The 18,092-nt window shown below is 50.1% G+C and overlaps 6 protein-coding genes across 6 annotated transcripts; 3 read left to right on the top strand and 3 right to left on the bottom strand.

The window, feature by feature from the left end:
* Positions 1 to 252: 252 nt before the first annotated feature.
* ACHE_30126S (putative proline--tRNA ligase AIM10) lies at positions 253 to 2,462 on the bottom strand (the record flags this gene model as incomplete). The annotated part of the gene is made up of 7 exons (XM_043276710.1): positions 253 to 1,619; positions 1,672 to 1,801; positions 1,854 to 1,933; positions 1,983 to 2,073; positions 2,123 to 2,166; positions 2,228 to 2,306; positions 2,361 to 2,462. The coding sequence occupies 7 exons, from the start codon at positions 2,460 to 2,462 to the stop codon at positions 253 to 255; spliced, it is 1,893 nt and encodes a 630-aa protein (XP_043134661.1).
* A 266-nt stretch (positions 2,463 to 2,728) lies between these two features.
* Positions 2,729 to 6,290, top strand: ACHE_30125A (RNA-binding ribosome biosynthesis protein MAK21; the record flags this gene model as incomplete). Its single annotated transcript, XM_043276708.1, has 4 exons — positions 2,729 to 3,553; positions 3,610 to 4,721; positions 4,772 to 5,315; positions 5,373 to 6,290. 4 exons carry the CDS (start codon positions 2,729 to 2,731, stop codon positions 6,288 to 6,290), a joined length of 3,399 nt encoding a protein of 1,132 aa, XP_043134660.1.
* A 1,383-nt stretch (positions 6,291 to 7,673) lies between these two features.
* On the top strand, positions 7,674 to 9,383 carry ACHE_30124A (putative neutral amino acid permease; the record flags this gene model as incomplete). Its single annotated transcript, XM_043276707.1, has 4 exons — positions 7,674 to 8,080; positions 8,146 to 8,272; positions 8,326 to 9,249; positions 9,303 to 9,383. The coding sequence occupies 4 exons, from the start codon at positions 7,674 to 7,676 to the stop codon at positions 9,381 to 9,383; spliced, it is 1,539 nt and encodes a 512-aa protein (XP_043134659.1).
* A 401-nt stretch (positions 9,384 to 9,784) lies between these two features.
* On the top strand, positions 9,785 to 11,235 carry GCV1 (glycine decarboxylase subunit T; the record flags this gene model as incomplete). The annotated part of the gene is made up of 2 exons (XM_043276706.1): positions 9,785 to 10,137; positions 10,188 to 11,235. The coding sequence occupies 2 exons, from the start codon at positions 9,785 to 9,787 to the stop codon at positions 11,233 to 11,235; spliced, it is 1,401 nt and encodes a 466-aa protein (XP_043134658.1).
* Positions 11,236 to 11,440: 205 nt separating this feature from the next.
* Positions 11,441 to 14,059, bottom strand: ACHE_30122S (glycoside hydrolase family 92 protein; the record flags this gene model as incomplete). The annotated part of the gene is made up of 6 exons (XM_043276705.1): positions 11,441 to 12,112; positions 12,168 to 12,616; positions 12,660 to 12,799; positions 12,845 to 13,167; positions 13,218 to 13,864; positions 13,924 to 14,059. The coding sequence occupies 6 exons, from the start codon at positions 14,057 to 14,059 to the stop codon at positions 11,441 to 11,443; spliced, it is 2,367 nt and encodes a 788-aa protein (XP_043134657.1).
* An 844-nt stretch (positions 14,060 to 14,903) lies between these two features.
* On the bottom strand, positions 14,904 to 17,144 carry ACHE_30121S (uncharacterized protein; the record flags this gene model as incomplete). Its single annotated transcript, XM_043276704.1, has 6 exons — positions 14,904 to 15,453; positions 15,524 to 15,880; positions 15,931 to 16,089; positions 16,141 to 16,292; positions 16,346 to 16,930; positions 16,995 to 17,144. 6 exons carry the CDS (start codon positions 17,142 to 17,144, stop codon positions 14,904 to 14,906), a joined length of 1,953 nt encoding a protein of 650 aa, XP_043134656.1.
* Between the last annotated feature and the right edge of the window lie 948 nt (positions 17,145 to 18,092).

Here is an 18,092-nt window from a genome sequence, read left to right as displayed (position 1 = left end):
TATCAAGGTTGGTGCGAATGTTGAGAGAAGAGGGACGGACGTAGTGATGCGTGCGCGGGGAGCTGTGGTGACGGTGTTTTTTTGATGATGGTCGGCGGGCGTGGTGATAGGGGACGGTGGGTTTGGGGCACGGGTGTTTTTGCGGTGGGTGGGTATTGCCACGCACTATTGGTACATACGGATGCCAGGTACAAGAGGGAGATTGATATTCATTTCTATAGTACAGTGACAACCACATGAAATGCATCTTATTTACAATCGTTCAAGCAAAGACCGCACAAAACTCGTCAGCTGATCCAAAGGCACGTCTTCTCTCAGACCCAACCGGCGACATTGCACCTCCAATGTTTGCTGGTTCTTCCATCCTTTGCCAACGACCACAATGATCGGGTACCCAATGAGATCAGCATCCCCAAGCTTCCAGCCCATCTGCTTGTCGCGGTCATCGAGGATAACATCAACAGGAGTGGCGGGGTCAGACGAGACAAGCTGATCGTATACCTTCTCCGCTTCACCTTCGAGACCTTTCCCAGGCACGACGATAACTTCATACGGGGCCATGACCCGTGGCCAGTTAAGACCCTTCGAGTCTGCGAGACGGTCTGCTACGGCGGTGATCATCCGCGAGACGCCAATGCCGTGACAACCCATTTGTATCGGGACGATTTGATCTTTTGAGTTTGTGGCACCGAGCAAGGACTTGTCAACCATGACAGAGGCGCTGAGGACGTCGCTGTAGCGAGTCCCGAGGTGAAAGGTGTGTCCTAGTTCGACTGCGGTGTCGAGTTTGAGGGTTCCGTGCGTACATTTAGGGCATTTGTCGCCGTCGTTGACTTTGATCAGGTTGAGGCCGTTGGTAGTGTTGGGGAATTTGTCGAGCATGAAGTATTCGATTTCTGTGGTTGCGCGGTCGGTTCCTTGGAGGAGGTCGCTGAGGGGAGGGCGTTGGTAGACTCGTACCTGGGCGTCGTAGAGATCCAGCACGCTGGGTATTGAGCCGTTGGTGGTCTTTTGGGACTTGACATATGTGGTCCATTGTTCGAGGGGGTTTTCCACGCTCAGGTCGATGTCGATTCCTGCTGCTGTGGCGATGGATTTCACGGCATGGGAACTAACTTCTCTTTCCATTGGTTCTCGGGACCCGGGTTGTTTGAAGAATTTAGGATACCAGCCTCGTACTAGAGTTCCCTTGTCTCTAGATATGGCGAACCAGGCACCTGTCGAGACCGTCCCTGTTCCGTCTGTGGACGATTCCTCCGTCGCGAACCCGGCTTGCGAAGGCGAAGAGACAGCACTAGCACCATGGGCTTTGCCATCTGCAAGTTCTTCATTGTAGACATGATCGCAATTCGAGCAGCTGATTAGCGTATCTTCTCCCTTAGAGCTGGGGAAGTGGAATTCGTGGCTTAGGCTTCCGCCCATGTTGCCCGAGTCTGCTGCGGCGACTAGGTAGGGGATTTTGAGCTCGTTGAATAAGTGTGTATACGCCAGTTTCACGGCTTTGTATGTTTCCAAGGCTTCTTCGACGTTGTAGTCGAATGTGTAGAGGTCTTTCATGATGAATTCACGGCCGCGGAGGAGGCCTTGCCGCGGCCTGGGCTCATCGCGGTATTTTCTTGCTGCACTGCATTAGTCTCGACTGCTCAAATAAGCTCAGAGGTTTAAATTTACATATTTGGTATACCCGCAATGGGAGATCTTTGTATGACTTCGTGAGACTGCCGACTAATGTAGTGATTTCCTCCTCATGTGTAGGGGCGAGGAGGAAACGGGATTCTTTTCTGTCGTGGAATCTGAAGACCTAGCAAGCCCTATTAATAAAGACTAATATAGAAGAGCGTTGAGATACTCACCTCTGAACCCTCCTTTAACCGACCAGACCGCTCCCAGAGCTCTTGGGATGATAGCGAGGATAACGAAACCTTAGAGGCGCCTTCGCCTGTTAGCACATGAATGATTCCAGAGGGAAAGACGCAGCTCACCAGCAGATCTCATATGCTTGTCAATAAGACGTTCAAGCTTATCTTGGACACGCAAACCAAGCGGCAGCATATGAAATATCCCAGAGTACGCCTATGTCAAGTTAGAGACCGTTATCCCGAATTCTGGAAAATGGTACAACCTGTCGAAGAAATCCGCCCCGGACCAGAAGGTCATTTGCATCCTCTGAACACTGTTAATTCTCCACCACATTTCTTCCGTGGATATCTTGGATATGAGGGCATACCCTTCTCGCCTTCTACGGCTCTCTTGGAGATGCCTCCTGTCGGGATCCAGAAGTTGGATATCCGGCTTCTACCATCGGTCTGCAACAAGGCTTAGCATTTAGCAAGAAGAATAGTTTTCATTTCTATACATACGTGTAAACCGCATCTTGAGATTCTATGGAATCGGACAATCCCCAAAGATACTCGATGCACCGCCGAGATACGGCCCGGATTTGGGCGGAGCCCGAACACCATGAATTTTGATAGTTATGGTAACTGGCTAGAGCAATCGAATAGATAGAAGCCGAATATTAACAAATTAAGTATTTCCAGCTCCAAATTCGCAAACATAAATTGCTTTGTATGCAGCACACAGGACTCCGAAGCGGAAATCCGCAACAACATTTCCCCGGCGGACTTGATATTTCGGGGCATTTGGGCGGCAGAAAAAAAGACAAGAAAAAAGTTCATGCCTCGATTTATGATCTTCAAGTTCACATTCCCAACAATACACATTCGCCATGGCGAAAAATAATAATAAAGGGAAAGGCTCAGCCATTCCAGATGGCGGCGTCGCATTGAACGATTCCAACGTTGGGGGAGATTCTCTCCCTAATTTCGAGGAAAACGCATTCGCCGGCCTGCGACAGAAAATCGAACAGAAGTTGAAGGACCAGAACTCCAAATCGAAGAACAAAGGCAAGGGTGGCGCGAAGGATGCTCCTAAGAACGATACCCCTAAGAAGGATGCCCCGGCTCCTAAGAATAATACCAAGAACGAATCAGCACCGAGAGCTGCGCCGAAGCAAGAACCGAAGAATGATAACAAGGGCAAAAAACGGGATCGCAACGGTGATGTGATCGCGCGGGAAGAAAAGTCTGCTGGGAAGGATAAGGTGTCGAAAGCGAGTGATGATACCCTGCGCCAGGAGATCTTGGCCCTCGGAGGTACTGAGGAGGATCTCGATTTGGTTGCAGGTGTTGAGTCCGAAGATGAAGTGGAAGACGTGAATACCTCGAAGAAATCGGGCAAGAAATCTGACGATGATGCATTACGCAAAGAGTTGTCGAGTATGCTGGCGGCTGCGGGTCAGGTTGTGCCAGAAGACTTGAAGGATGACGAGGTGGAAGAGGAACAGGAAGAGGAGGCGGACGACGACGAGGAAGAGGAGGGAGATGGAGATGATGAAAGCGATGAGCAGGAAGAAGCTGAGGAAGAGGAGTCTGATGCGGAAGAGGAGGCTTCTCCTGAGCCTTCTGCTAACGCTGAAGAATACTCGAAGGAGACGAAAAAGGAACCCGTGAAACCAGAAGAATTCGTTGTTCCCAAGGAATTCGCTAAACTGGTGCGTATACCAACCCAGACCAACTGCTGGAAAGGGTTGAGACTAATAGAAAATAGGTTATTCCACCGAGGTCTGACTGGTACGCGACATCTCTCCCTTCGATCAAATCTGCGAAACTAGCGACTACACTTCCCCGTTATGTGGTTGATCGATTGCACGAACATGCCTTGTCGCTGTTAGAGAAGGATACAAAGATGTACAATGCAGCGCAACAAGCTTCAGCATCCTCATCCCACAAGTTCTATTCGACCATAATGGCCTCCGGTACACTCAGTGACAAGATCTCCGCACTCACACTGGCCGTCCAAGAATCTCCGGTGCATAACACCAAGGCACTGGAGACCCTGGTCGGTCTTGGAAAGAAGCGAAGCCGTGCGCAAGCAGTCGAAGTGCTTCGTTCTTTGAAGGATATGTTCGCCCAGGGTACACTTCTCCCGAATGATCGACGACTCCGTTCATTCGCGAACCAGCCGTCCCTCATGGCTGCATTCCAGGGAGTCAACAACTGGACTGCAAATGACCCTCTTCCCAATGGTCTCCAGAACAGCCATCTCATCCTGTGGGCTTACGAAAACTTCCTAAAGGACCAGTACTTCGAAGTCCTCAAGATTCTGGAAGTCTGGTGCAATGACGAGATCGAGTTCTCCCGCTCCCGCGCTCTGAGTTACGTCTACGAATTGCTGAAGGAGAAGCCGGAGCAGGAAGCTAATCTTCTGCGACTGCTGGTCAACAAGCTTGGCGATCCGAGCAAGAAGATCGCATCGCGTGCTTCGTACCTGCTCCTGCAGCTGGAACAAGTGCACCCCCTTATGAAGCCGACGGTCGTCACAGCTGTTGAAGAGGTGCTTTTCCGGCCAGGACAAAGCCAGCACGCCAAGTACTATGGTATTATCACATTGAACCAGACTGTCCTGAGCTTGAAGGAGGAGAAGACCGCGGTCAAGTTGCTTGATATCTACTTCGCGCTTTTTGTTACCCTGCTAAAATCTAAGAAGCCCGTTAAGAGTCAGCAAGGCAAGAACAAGCCCGGTAATAGGAAGAGCATCAAGAAGGCGAAGGAAGAGGAAAAGGGTCTTGCTCAACAGGAGGAGATGCAGGACAAACTTGTGTCTGGTGTTCTGACTGGCGTCAATCGAGCTTACCCTTTTACAAGCTCTGACACTGCTCGGTATGTTACTTTTTTCTTCTGCGGTGAGCAATAGCTAAACTTTTTTACAGCCTTGCAAAACACATCGACACTTTGTTCCGCATTACGCACTCGTCAAACTTCAACACGAGCATCCAAGCTCTCATGTTGATCCAGCAATTAACGTCATCGCACCAGGTCGGCGCTGACCGATTCTACCGGACATTATACGAATCGCTGCTTGATCCCCGAGTTGCTACGTCATCAAAGCAAGCGCTTTACCTCAACCTTCTGTTCAAGGCATTGAAGAATGATGTGAACATCCGACGCGTCAAGGCGTTTGTCAAGCGTTTAGTTCAGATTCTTGGGATGCATCAACCGTCGTTTATCTGTGGTATTTTCTATCTGATCCGCGAGTTGGAAAAAACATACAGTGGTCTACAGACGTTGCTTGATCAGCCTGAGGAGAATGAAAGCGATGACGAAGAGGTCTTCCGGGACGTGCCTGATGAGGACGATGAACCACAGCAGCCAGAGGAACCTGAAGTTAAGCCGCAGAAGCCGCAGAATGTATATGACCCGCGCAAGAGAGATCCCGAGCACAGCAATGCCGATAAGACATGTCTCTGGGAACTGGTGAGTCATTTTTAACTTCTACGCATGTAATATCTGAATCAAACTAACGCGAAGTAGCTCCCTTACATGTCACACTTCCATCCATCAGTATCGGTCAATGCGGCCCACCTCCTCGACCACCAAACAATGAGTGGCAAACCCGATCTCTCCATCCACACCCTCTCGCACTTCCTTGACCGCTTCATCTACCGCACGCCCAAGGCAGACAAGGGCGCACGGGGATCGTCCATCATGCAGCCGCTTGCAGGTGGAGAAACAGCCGATCGGTTCATTGGCGCTGGAAAAGCCGCGACGCACGTGCCGCTCAACTCCGAAGCCTTCTGGAAGAAGAAGGCGGACGAGGTTGCTGCAGAGGATGTGTTCTTCCATGAGTACTTCAACCGTGTCGGGAAGGATAAGGAAAAGAGCAAGGCGCGGAGTAAGAAGGACGACAAGGATCCCGTTGCCAAGCATGAAGAGGATGGGGATCTCAGTGATAATGAGGATGAGATTTGGAAGGCGCTTGTCGATTCGCGGCCTGAGCTGGAGGACGGTGATAGCGATGATGATCTGGACATGGATGATCTCGAGTCTGCCTACGACGCGGAAGAGAATGCGGATGAGGGCAGCGGTGACGAGGGCGTTATCTTCAACGACGAGTCCGACAAGTCAGATGAGGAGCCCGTCGACGAAGACATTTCCGAGCCAGAGCCAGCACCCAAGCCCAAGAGCAAGGACTCCAAGAAGAAGGACGAGGAGCCCTCAGACGAGGACGACGATTTTGACATGGACGTCTCTGACGATGATGCCTTTGTTGGAAGCGACGAGGAGCTGCCTATGGACATGGGCGACTTTGGAGAAGAAGAGGAAGAGGAAGAGGAGAAACCGGCCAAGGAGAAGGACTCGAAGAAGCGGCGCAAGCTCAAGCACCTGCCTACATTTGCATCTGCAGACGACTACGCGGCACTACTGGCTGGAGAAGACGATGGAATGTAATTTTTATTTACTTGAACATAGTATACTGCAGATACCAAAAGCATTCTTTTACATCTTTACTTGTATGTCATGTGATGTAGAGCTACCACAGGTAAATTTGTACCTGAACAAAGAACATTGATGATACCTTGAAGCCAATTCCGACCTCAGCTGAGGAGTACATCAGAGCAGTGTCAATGTTCGATTGAGTCTGGGTCATGGCATCCATAGAGTAGAAAGCGAGTAGTACTCGGTATAGAGTACGTAGAGGCATGACATCACGTGGACGCTTGCCGGAGAGAACTCCCATGGACCAACCCTGGCCTGGTCAGGGAGCTCCAGGGCATCCGATTGTATATATTAAGGAGGATCCATGTATTGAGGTTGATGTAGGGATTAGCTGTATGTATAAAGTACTGTATGAGGCTGTATGCACGTGGAATCACGCCATATCCACTTCCGGTCATCTCAGATCGACTAACCGTATTGGGACTGTCATTTGAATTTTCCTGGTTCCAGACTTTCGTAGGATTTGGTGGCTTATTTTAGTGCTGTATTTTATTTGATATGACTGTATTTTATCTTCTCATGGTCAACACCATACTCTATACAAGTATAGATAAAACTCACTCCATCATACTATGCCGGCTCACCTTTGGATAAAATAAACGCGCTAAAAACGGATGCGGGGGCAGTTCCTTGGCATAGGCCAATGACCGGAAACAGACCTGTGGGCCGTGCACAACACAGGCCAAACTGTAAACATCATGGCCCGCGGCAGTGGGTGTGTTTTAGTGGGCTTCTTCGTCACTACTCGGTGACCCCGGCGTAATTCTCGTAAATGAATACGTAAAGTACTGCGTCCCTCACTCTAGCCCGTAATGCGTATAATCAACGACCTACTGAGATACAATGAGGCCATAAATAATTGAGATCGATTCCTTTTTTGAATGAATTTTCTTCCCTTTTCTGCCAATTCGGTTGCATCCGTGAGCCAAGTAGCGTTCGTAGTCCGCTCATTACCTGTTTGGGAATCCGGATAAGGTCTCGTCTTATTTCTTTTTTCTGTTGCCTCTTCGCAGCCTTTTTCCCTTCGCTCAATCACTCTCAAACTTCTCTCAAACTCTCTCTCTCTTGTTCTCTTCAAGTATTCTCTTCTCTGCGTTCGTCTGTTTGTCGTCGTTTTCTTTCTGAGTAATCGAAGGTGAGGGCTCCATCTTGAATACTACCCTATCTCCATCTCTGGATTTTCCCCCGGACTTCCGATATTAACACTTCTTTCCCCAGTTCTCGCATACTCGAATCCTGTCGACAGGCGCAGTACATGCATCCCAAGGTGCTCAGTATTTCCTCTTCTCTTCGCTCCACCGCTTCCTTCCACTCGCGGTTCGTCCGCTTCATAAAATGGCGGCGTACGACCACGACCAGGACCACGACAAGTCCAAAATGCCAACAGTCTCCCCTCAAGATGACCGTCAGTCCTCGTCGCTTTCCGACAAACTCGAGAACGACCACGACCATGACCCGGCCAAGCTGAAGGACTACGATCCGGCCAATGCGGAACATCGCGTTGGTGGTGGACACTCGGATACAGAGGAAGAGATTGTGCGGCAGATCGAGCTGGAGTCGGAAAATGCCATCAAGTATCGTACCTGTAGTTGGCAGAAGACGGCCGCGCTGCTGTTCTCTGAGTACATTTGTCTGGCGATCATGTCGTTTCCGTGGTCGTATTCCATTTTGGGACTGGTGCCGGGGTTGATTCTGACGGTATTCATTGCGGCGGTCGTGCTTTATACGTCGTTGATTATTTGGTACGTTTATGTTTTATGTTTGACAGCGCGCATTGGGGTATTCTAGAATGAGCTGACTCCCGCAGGCGGTTCTGTTTGCGACATCCCGAAGTTCGGGACGTGTGCGACATTGGCCAGTACTTGTTTTGGGACTCTAGGATTGTCTGGTACTTGACTGCAGTGATGTTTTTGTTGAACAATACCTTTATTCAGGTACTGTATTTGCCCCTATTTCAGTTGCGATCCATATCTAACATCAATTGCAGGGTGTGCACATCTTGATCGGCGCGGAGTGGCTCAACACCATAAGCAACCATGGCACTTGCACTATTGTCTTCTCCGTGGTTACCGGTATCGTTTCGTGGATCTGTTCGCTTCCACGAACGTTCGACGCCCTATCCAAGGTCGCCACGTTCTCTGCGCTTTTCACGTTCATCTCAGTCCTGCTGGCCATGATCTTCGCCGGCATCGAATCGCATCCGGCAGGCTACACTCCCGCCAAGGGCGATCCGATCTATACGGCTCTCCCCGTCGCAGGAACGACCTTTGTATCCGCCGTTAATGCGTTCTTAAACATCAGCTACACATTCATCGGCCAGATCACGCTTCCCAGTTTCATTGCCGAAATGAAGGAGCCCAAGGACTTCTGGAAGTCCGTGACAGCTGTGACTGTCGCAGAAATCATTGTTTTCAGTGTGGTTGGCGCTGTCATCTACGTCTACACCGGCAATCAGTACATGACAACGCCTGCCTTTGGATCAATTAGCGACGAGGTGTACAAGAAAGTGTCATTCTCGTTCATGGTCCCGACCTTGGTTTTCCTTGGCGTTCTCTACGCCTCCGTTTCTGCTCGGTTTATCTTCTTCCGTATCTTTGAAAACACCCGTCACAAGGGTAACCATACGGTAGTCGGATGGGTCTCCTGGGGTGCCATTCTCGCAGTGCTCTGGGTCCTGGCCTTCATCATTGCCTCGGTCATTCCCTTCTTCAACGACTTGCTCTCCATTATGAGCTCCCTGTTCGATTCTTTCTTTGGATTCATCTTTTGGGGTACGGCTTATCTCCGGATGAGACGGGAAGACTATGGACCGGGCTTCTATAAGAAGCGTGGCATCCGCGGCTGGCTGGGCTTCCTTCTGAATGTTGGACTCATTGGCGTGGGTCTTTTCTTCTTAGGTCCAGGAACCTACGTAAGTCCCTGACTCTCCTTTTCCGTCTCTTGACCAGTAACTAATAACTGCAGGCCTCCGTTATGAGTGTCATTCTCAATTATCGGGCTGGAACCGTGGGAAGCCCCTTCTCCTGCGCCAGCAATGGTGTCTAAACTAGTCTGTTCTCTGTAATTGTTTGATCATTTTCTTTCAAGGGATCTACGTTCGAGACAGGCCGTCGTAATGGCGTGAAGGTGTTCTAGATTGATAATGCTGGGTAATTGTTGGTGGGAATTTCTTCTTCGCGTCTATCTAATACTGCAAAAGTTAGTGATTCACCGCGGGAAGAGTCATGACCTATCTTTGGGGTAGGTTGATTTCCCAGCCGAGTAAAATGTAGATAAGCTTAACCTATTCCGATTCTCTTGATGCCGTTGTCGGACATTGCGTCATCCCGCGGGGATGTCATATCTCCACGTGACTTTTCCGTTATCTCGCCGACTGTTTTCTCTCGTCCTCCGGTGCGACTTCCCATTTTCTTACAATTCCTCTCTATACCACACATCAGTCCATAATGTCGACCCTCCAGCCGTTGCGAAGAGGCATCAGCCTTCTGGGTATAAGGTCTCTGACCTCGCAATCCGCTCCTGTCGTCTCCAATGGCTCGCGACAAGCCTTCCGCCTCCGCTCCGCCGCCACTAGACGCCCGGTAGTTAGTTTCGGACCTGCGCTCCCTCAGTTGCAGGTGCGCTTTGCATCATCGGAGGCAGCGGGGAAGACGCAGCTGTATGATTTGCATGTTGCGCGCGGTGCGCGGATGGTTCCTTTTGCGGGGTTCTCGATGCCCTTGCAGTACTCGGATCTGAGCCATCTTGAGAGTCATAACTGGACGAGGGAGAAGGCGAGTTTGTTTGATGTGAGCCATATGTATGTTCCCCGTGCATAACTTGTGGAAAGGATAGTGCTGACTTGAGCAGGGTTCAGCACCGTCTGAGCGGACCCGGGGCTATGGATCTTTTGATGAAAGTGACTCCCTCGTCGCTTGATAAGCTCCACGCCAACCAGTCTACTCTGTCTTGTCTCTTGGAGGATGGAACTGGTGGTATCATTGATGACTGCGTGATTACCCGCCAGGGCGAAGACAGCTTTTACTTCGTCACCAATGCCGGCCGTCGTCAAGAGGATCTCGCCTTCTTGCAGACGGAGATCGACGCCTACCGCAGCACCAACGGCGCTGACAGCATCAAGTGGGAGATCATCAACAACGCCCTTATTGCTCTCCAGGGGCCCTTGGCTGCTTCCGTGCTCCAGCCCCTTATCCACGGCTCCGGCCCTGAAGCCGACCTGACCACCCTGGGCTTTGGCAACTCCCGCACCCTCTACCTCACCCTCCCCGACGGCTCGCGCACCGCAGAGCCCCTCCTCATCTCCCGCACCGGCTACACCGGCGAGGACGGCTTCGAAATCTCCATCCCAACCACCACCCCCACCCTCCCCCAACAAGTTGTCGACCTCCTCCTCGTCAACCCAGACCAAGTCCGTCTCGCCGGTCTCGCAGCCCGCGACTCCCTCCGTCTCGAAGCCGGAATGTGCCTGTACGGTTCCGACATCACCACCGCACAAACACCTCCCGCCGCCTCGCTCGGCTGGGTCGTCAGCAAAGACCGCCGCGACCCTGCCACCGGCAACACCAACTTCAACGGGTCCTCCGTGATCCTCCCGCAAATCGCATCTCCCGCGAAGACCCTCTCTCAGCGGCGTGTCGGGTTCACCGTGGAGAAGGGCTCTCCTGCGCGCGAGGGCGCGATTATCGTTGATTTGAATGATGAGTCGCGCACGCAGATTGGTGTTATTACGTCTGGGTTGCCGAGTCCGTCGCTGGGTGGGACGAACATTGCGATGGGGTATGTGAAACAGGGGATGAATAAGAAGGGGACGGAGGTTGGTGTGTTGGTTAGGAATAAGGTGCGCAAGGCTACGGTTGTGGGGATGCCGTGGGTTGAGACGAAGTTTTATCGGCCATAGGCTGTTGTTGCTGCTGGGTTAGGGCTTAGTTTCCTTTTCTTTTTGTTATGTGTATATAATGTTTGGCGTGGTTTCAACCCTTTTCGTTTGTAAAAGCGTTGTCTAGTGTGATTTCGGGTGTGTATTCAACATAACCTAGAACATGAATAAATGATGTTCATCTGCCCTCTTGCCCTAACATTCTAACACCAGTACGTGGTATAAACTACCCCAACGAAGGCGGCACATCCCCCTCTCCAGTCCCCCACCCACTCTCACTCTCCCCCAGAACAAGCACCAACTCCCGCCCCTGCGTGAAAAAGTCATGCCCCACCCAATTCCTGCCATACCGCTCCCCGTCCAAAAACGCCTCCTGCACGAACACCCTCTCATACCCCGCATCAAAGCCCACCGTTTTCACCCTCGCTGTCTTCCCCGTCAGCGGAGAAGTAATACTTACTTCCTCGAAAAACGGCGCAGAAATCAAATAAACATCCTGTCCCGGATTCGGAAAAAGGCCCATCATCGCCATCGCGACAAACGAGCCCATTGCGCCGCTGTCATCATTACCGGGTAGGCCGTTTGGTGTGGGAGAGAATGATGAGGGGATGTATGTGTGTGCGCGGAGGGTTGATTTTGCAGGGCGGCCGGCGTAGTGGTATTGGAAGACTGTTAGGAAGGAGGGTTCGTTGCCGATGTAGGTGATGCGGTTGTTGTGGAGGTAGTCGAGGCGGGTTGTAAAGGGGGTTGGGCCGCCAAGGTGGCTTATTAGGGTTTGCATTTGGTGGGGGACGAAGAATTGGTATTCCCAGATACTGTCTTCGAAGGTCTCTGCGGCGTTGTTTTGGAGGGAGCATGCGCGGCCGCTGGTGTCGATGCTTGAACAGGTGATGGGATCCTGTGACCCATTAGAACCTTGAGGACTTTTCATATGTGCTGTATGAGATACTCACCTGATATCCCCAGGACCCATTCAAATACCTAGGTTGGAAAAAACCCCGGAACCCTGTATCCTCACCCCCAACAACCGACGCCTGATCCTCCCGGAACAAATTCGTCCAATACCCAGCCCTCTCCTCGTATACCTCCGCATCCCCAATCTCCCCCAGCCCGCGCGCAATCTGCGCAATGGCAAAATCGTTATACGCATACTCCAACGTCCTCGAAACACTCCTCGTCATCGGCCCGAAGCCGACATAGTCAAAGTCCTCGACGGGGATGTAGTGTAGGGATTTCCAGCTGTCGAGCCCGCCGCGGCCTTCGGCGGACCAGTCGAAGGGCTCTTCTTCGGCGTCTTTTTTGACGGCAGCGTAGCCGGCGGACCAGTCGATACCGTCGGTTAGGTTTTTGATGTAGGCGTCTGCGAGGACGATGTCGGCGTTGGAACCGCCTTGGGTGTAGCCTGTTTTGTTAGTTGGGGAGTTTATGGGGGAGGGTAGGTGTACCTTTGCAAAGGGACATGCGGCAGTCTGGGAGCCAGCCCAGATTTTTTTGGGTGTCGATTAAGGAGCGTATCATGCGAGCTACGGATTTGGGATCGAGGATTGTCAAAAAGGGTAGTTGAGAGCGGAATGAGTCCCACAGACTGTTATGTCAGTCATAACACAGAAAGGCCAGAGGACATGCATACCAATAGAACGAGTCAAAATATGGCTCCGTACTATTCCACAGCGGATTCTCACCAGTATAATCCTGCGGATTAATCATGGTACGGTAAATACCACTGTAAAAATTAGTCAAAAGAGACGAATTGACTCCCTTCCTCGATACCCTAATGGGAGCCATCTTCTCCGTCCACATGCCCAAAGCGACTGAATGTGTTCCGGGGAAGTTGAAATCCGGGACCTCAGCCTCAGCATTTTTGCATGCTTGCTCGCTGCTGATGAAACTGGTTCCGACGCGGGCTTGGATTGTTTGGTCGGATGTGTAGTTGAATCTGACGAAAGCGCCGCCCTAATGGAGTGAGCTAATAAATATATGTATAGTAATGATAGGTTACATACCGGAAGAGGATATCCATTTATGCTGCGAGAGATATTCAGCTTCTTGACCTCCGTGCTAGCGCGTGAATTGACGAAAATTCCATTATCCCGTAACCCTGCCTCGCTTTGAAAATCCGCGCAGAAGTAAGGAACATAAGAACCACTCCCAAAACTTGGCAGAAATCGCGCATGGCCCATCATGCGGCCTGTAGATGGATCAACAGATATAGTCCCGTTATCCTGTCTGCTATCCGACAAATCTGTCAAATCTAGCAAGATCAACGGACTCGATGCATCACTCTCATTCGGGAAGCGGAAGCGGAACAGGGATGTATGGTGAGAAGCTGTCATGTCTACCATAATCCCCGAGTTCATCGTTAATCCAAAATATCCAGGACTTGCAGTCACGGAATTTGGATCATAGCCGGTCTTGCGGTCTTTTTTGGGATAGACGCAGCCATTGATGTCGTCACCGTCACACTTCACGTATGGGAATAGAGGGAAGTTTCCGAGCGATGGGGATCCTCCAGTGCCTGAATCATGTAAGCCCGAGAAGCCGGTGATGTTGCTGCCATCGTATGCAAATCCTCCCTGGTTGGTCGGGGAGTCTGTGTCGGCAACGGCTTTGGCCATGCCGTAAGGCATTGACGCGCCGGCGAAGACATTACCTGGAGTGAGGTAGATAAGTTAGTCGGGTACACCATGGTATATAAAAGAAACACAATACCTCCTCCAGTGCTTCCAATAAGCGGGTTTATATATTCCAACACATCATAATCCAAAGTATCTTCACCATTAGCACCAGCTGCCAGAAACCCAGCGATGCCTACAGAAATGCACGAAAAAAGTGAACGAGTGGCCATCATCACAAGCAACTGCAAAGAACCTTCCTAGTCACAAGTAGGGAGGGAGGGGTGAAGAAAGCCTGAAGAACATTATCGAGTAGCCACATACCGATGAGCGTATCCCCCCTTCCCCTTCCACGAGTAATCCAGGGATAGGATATTGAATGACACCCCTCATGTGTGTACCCGTCTTAGCTCTCTGGAATGCGGGCATCCGGCACATGTTTCTTGAGGTGCTCTGTCGATCGCTGCAGGGGGATATTTTCATCTTGTTATCCGATTGGTATCTCAGTCTCGTGGCACATATCTGTACGACAGGGCGAACAAAGACTTCTGTAGCACCGTCACGCACTATTTTATGTGACAGCGGCGATATCCATAGTTATTTTGCTTCTTCTATCTTATTGTAGGAGAGTTCGTAAGCAGCGTAATTCCTTAGAAGGATACCGTTTGCCATAGCGCAGGATATCAGATTGAAGAGTCAGCCTTTCAGTGCATCATATTCCCAATGACAATATACGGAGCAGATGGTCTCCCGTTATCAAACCGGTGGGGGGGGAAGAAGTATATGCCGGCGTATCATTATGAGAGATGCTAAAACCACTAAGAGGCTCGCATGGACTTCGAAGTCGAAGCGCCAATACGTGTCTGGGAATGGTATCACGCTGTTCTACGTTTCTACATTCCAAAAAACGACCACAAAACGAATGCATTATGATCAAAAGCTAAATACAAGGTAAGGATAGCTGAGGATTGGTGTATCACTTATTCAATGTAGCCCCGAGGCCTACTCAGTGTGAATACAACTCTATTGTCTCCAATGAGACTGAGTCTTCCGAGATAGTGAGGATGAGACGAGTAATTAACTCTCAGCAGAACTTTTGTTCAGCAATATGCTCTCCAAAGACTTGCCAATCTCCGCTTCATCATTCCTATTGAATCCGTGAATCATGACCAAGTTCGAGTACAGACTATTAACCGACTCTGCGACCCTCAAAGAAGTGCACTGATTGTCTAATTCAGAAAAAAGCGCACTGGTCTCAGCGGGCAGCGTGATGTTCAGCTGCCGGGCGGTATTATGAATCGAGCGAAGCATTGCCTTTCCAAGCACCCAGCGCCGGGAAATAGCTTTTGAGGCGATGCAAAGGCTGATAAATGCCTCGCGATTGTCGTTGTCATCTAGATGTTCCAGGAGCGTGGATAGGGCGACGGTGATCCATTGCACGTTGCCAGCTGGGGCACGGTCAATGCCCCATGATGCACAGCAGGTTCCCTCTAACTGTGCGGTTTTGCGAGCTGAGGTAAGTCTCAGGTTGAGAGCATCTTGATACTTTTCCTGGGGCAGTTCGTGTTCTTTGGCTTTCTCTTCGACGAAGCCGAATATGGTGGTGATGATTGCACAATAATACATACTAGGAGCCTTGTCAAACCCCATGCCTATTGTTGCCAAAACGAGTCACTGGGGGCAATTGCCAAACTTACTGTAATGACAAGACGTGAGGGACGTCGCTGCTCTCTTCTCTTAAACAGGAGATCAGTTTCTTCTTCCAATCCTGCAGTCGAGCATGCACATTTTGGGCATTCTGCAGCGTCTCAGAGAATGTCATATTTTTCAATCCAGATTGAGGGTCAAAGAATATTGTAGACACATCGTGCGTAATTCTGCTTAGGTCAGAGGAAGCGTTCACAAGATGGATCATGTGAGATGGTACGGCATAGGACTGTGTTGGATATGGGTACCACACGTCCAAAAACTCTCTGTTGGAATCTGGGGCGCGAAGATATGGTCTTTTTGGCGTCTTGATCAAAGGAAATCTTTGACAGCTTATAGAACTCGCGCTGGTCAAGTAAGCATACTGCACGAGATTTTGGAGACCATCTGCTCTTACGTTGTGATATTATAAATTCCCCATACAGCATTATCCACGACATGTGGTTCGTACCCCAGTCCATGTTCCTTTTCAATATTGTCCATCAGGTCCTGCAGCGCGTATGCTAGTTGACCTTGGTAAACCCAACCGCGTCCATCTCTGCCGATCAATGCTGCACTGTAACAAAGTGAGTCTTTCTGTCCAACGACTGGAGATAAACATACTCACCAAGCCCAAAGGACACATAACCCCTGAACAGTCGACAATGTGACCCGTCCTTCCTCTTCCTCATATAAGCGCTTGGCTTCCTCGTAAAAGTGAACCCCCTTGGAAGACCGGTCATTCGCATCTGAATAAGCTTCCGGATAGTCTGAGTAGGCCTGATTTGGTCGTTAGAAGGCGTTGGCGATAGAATGAATGGTGGTCGTCATACGCAAGCATCGGCTAAAATGATATTCACCAGAAATGGTGAACAATATTTGGCGTTTCGTGCATTTCCAAATTGCATGTCTCGGATGAACATATCACGGTCGATCCAGTTGAAGTATGGATGGTACCAGGTAAACCACAGGGAAATCAAGTGCGAAACAAAATCGTCATCATCCGTGACTTTGGTCCATGGCTTGGCCGGTACCTTCCAGGTAGGAATGTCTGTGAGCCTTCTTACATCTAAAAGTCTTCGTTGCGATAGATACTCAGATTCACTCAATGGACGCAACCGGTCTGCGAGATCAACCAACCCGGACGGCTTCTCCGACTCATCGTAGAGGCGCTCATTAATGTAAACCCTGATCTCTTCCAATGAGGAATTGCTGCGGATGAGGTTGAGGAGTTGTGTGGCACGGCAATCGTCGGTCTCTCGAAGAGTGGTAACAAGTCGAATTAGCAAGTCACGATCTGCTTCAAGTTGTTGGATTTTCTGGTTCATAATAGTACGCCGACGTTTATCACTGTTCTCGTCATAAACACACCGGGTATTGTTCTTATCGCATGCTCCACACGGCATTCCCCCATTGCACTATCGAACACAGAAATTAATATCGAATCCTTCCCATTGCCAGGGAAGATATATATCGACACACCTTTGATTTGCGCACTTTGCATTCTTTGCAAGCAGATGTTATCTTTTCTCGACGAGGAACCTCTGCGGTCCTTTTCATGGGGCCCTTTGAGGGGGGTGGCGGAGGTTTGGCCGGGGCAGGAGCAAGTTGTCGGGAGCGTTGCTGCTCCATCCGAAGCCAAATCTTGCTACTCTCTCTTGACAGAGGTAGAATTTGACATGTTCAGAGAGAACAAATGAGTGCATTGAATTAAAATTGTATGGCTGGAGATGTCGAGCCCTGAGCGGAAGGATCTGTAAGAAAATGCGATATTTGACTGGCCGGAAAAAACAACCGACATGACGTACATCGTCATTTCGCAGATCTAAGAACCGGAGAGTGAGCTTTGTGTCTACAGAATGCTGTATGATGTTCCAGCTGCATATATCATCATAAATGCACTCCGTATAGGGCTCTTGTACTCGAAGGCTCTGTACGTAGTCTTCAATTAGAGATGAGATGTAGTCCTTTCTGCGAGTCATAACATTATCTCTAGCCATTAGCGTTACTGTATATACAGGCGGTGAGAAAAGCGGTACAACCAACTGTCTGACATTCAGGTGAACTATGTGCAGGTCACAACTATTCTGCTCTGTAGTTTTGGAGGTTTCTGCCCAATAAATACAAGCGTATAGTGAGGGAGATAAAACACACATTGAGTGTTGTAGGCAGCGTATGATTGGGGAGAGGCGAAACACTTGAATCATTGACCAGTCTCCGTCCAAGCGAAACATCAATGCACGGAACAGCAATACGCAGCGCTACAACGATGGGGCCCTGCCAATTGCCATTATGTCGGCTATCATGTTCCGGCATATCTCAAATCTCGTAGAAACAGGTGCTTCCGTCTGCGCAGAGAGTCAAGAATTATGCCCAAACTCTATGTACAGATACTCCGTATTCTGCACTGCACAACTAGATTAAATAATCACCGATCAGCCGAGGTTATTTTTCTGCCATGGCTTCACTGACCAATGATATATTGCAATGGTTACTCACCGCCATCCTGCCCTAACGTCTCTTTCATCCTCACCAATTAATTCCACGGGAATCGACGGGGATCCCGAGGCATCTTTCAGC

The sequence above is a fragment of the Aspergillus chevalieri genome, chromosome 3 (assembly GCF_016861735.1).
Source record: "Aspergillus chevalieri M1 DNA, chromosome 3, nearly complete sequence".
Lineage (NCBI taxonomy): Eukaryota > Fungi > Ascomycota > Eurotiomycetes > Eurotiales > Aspergillaceae > Aspergillus > Aspergillus chevalieri.
Note: the sequence above shows the minus strand (reverse complement) of the source record. Positions and strands in the feature narration are given on the sequence as shown.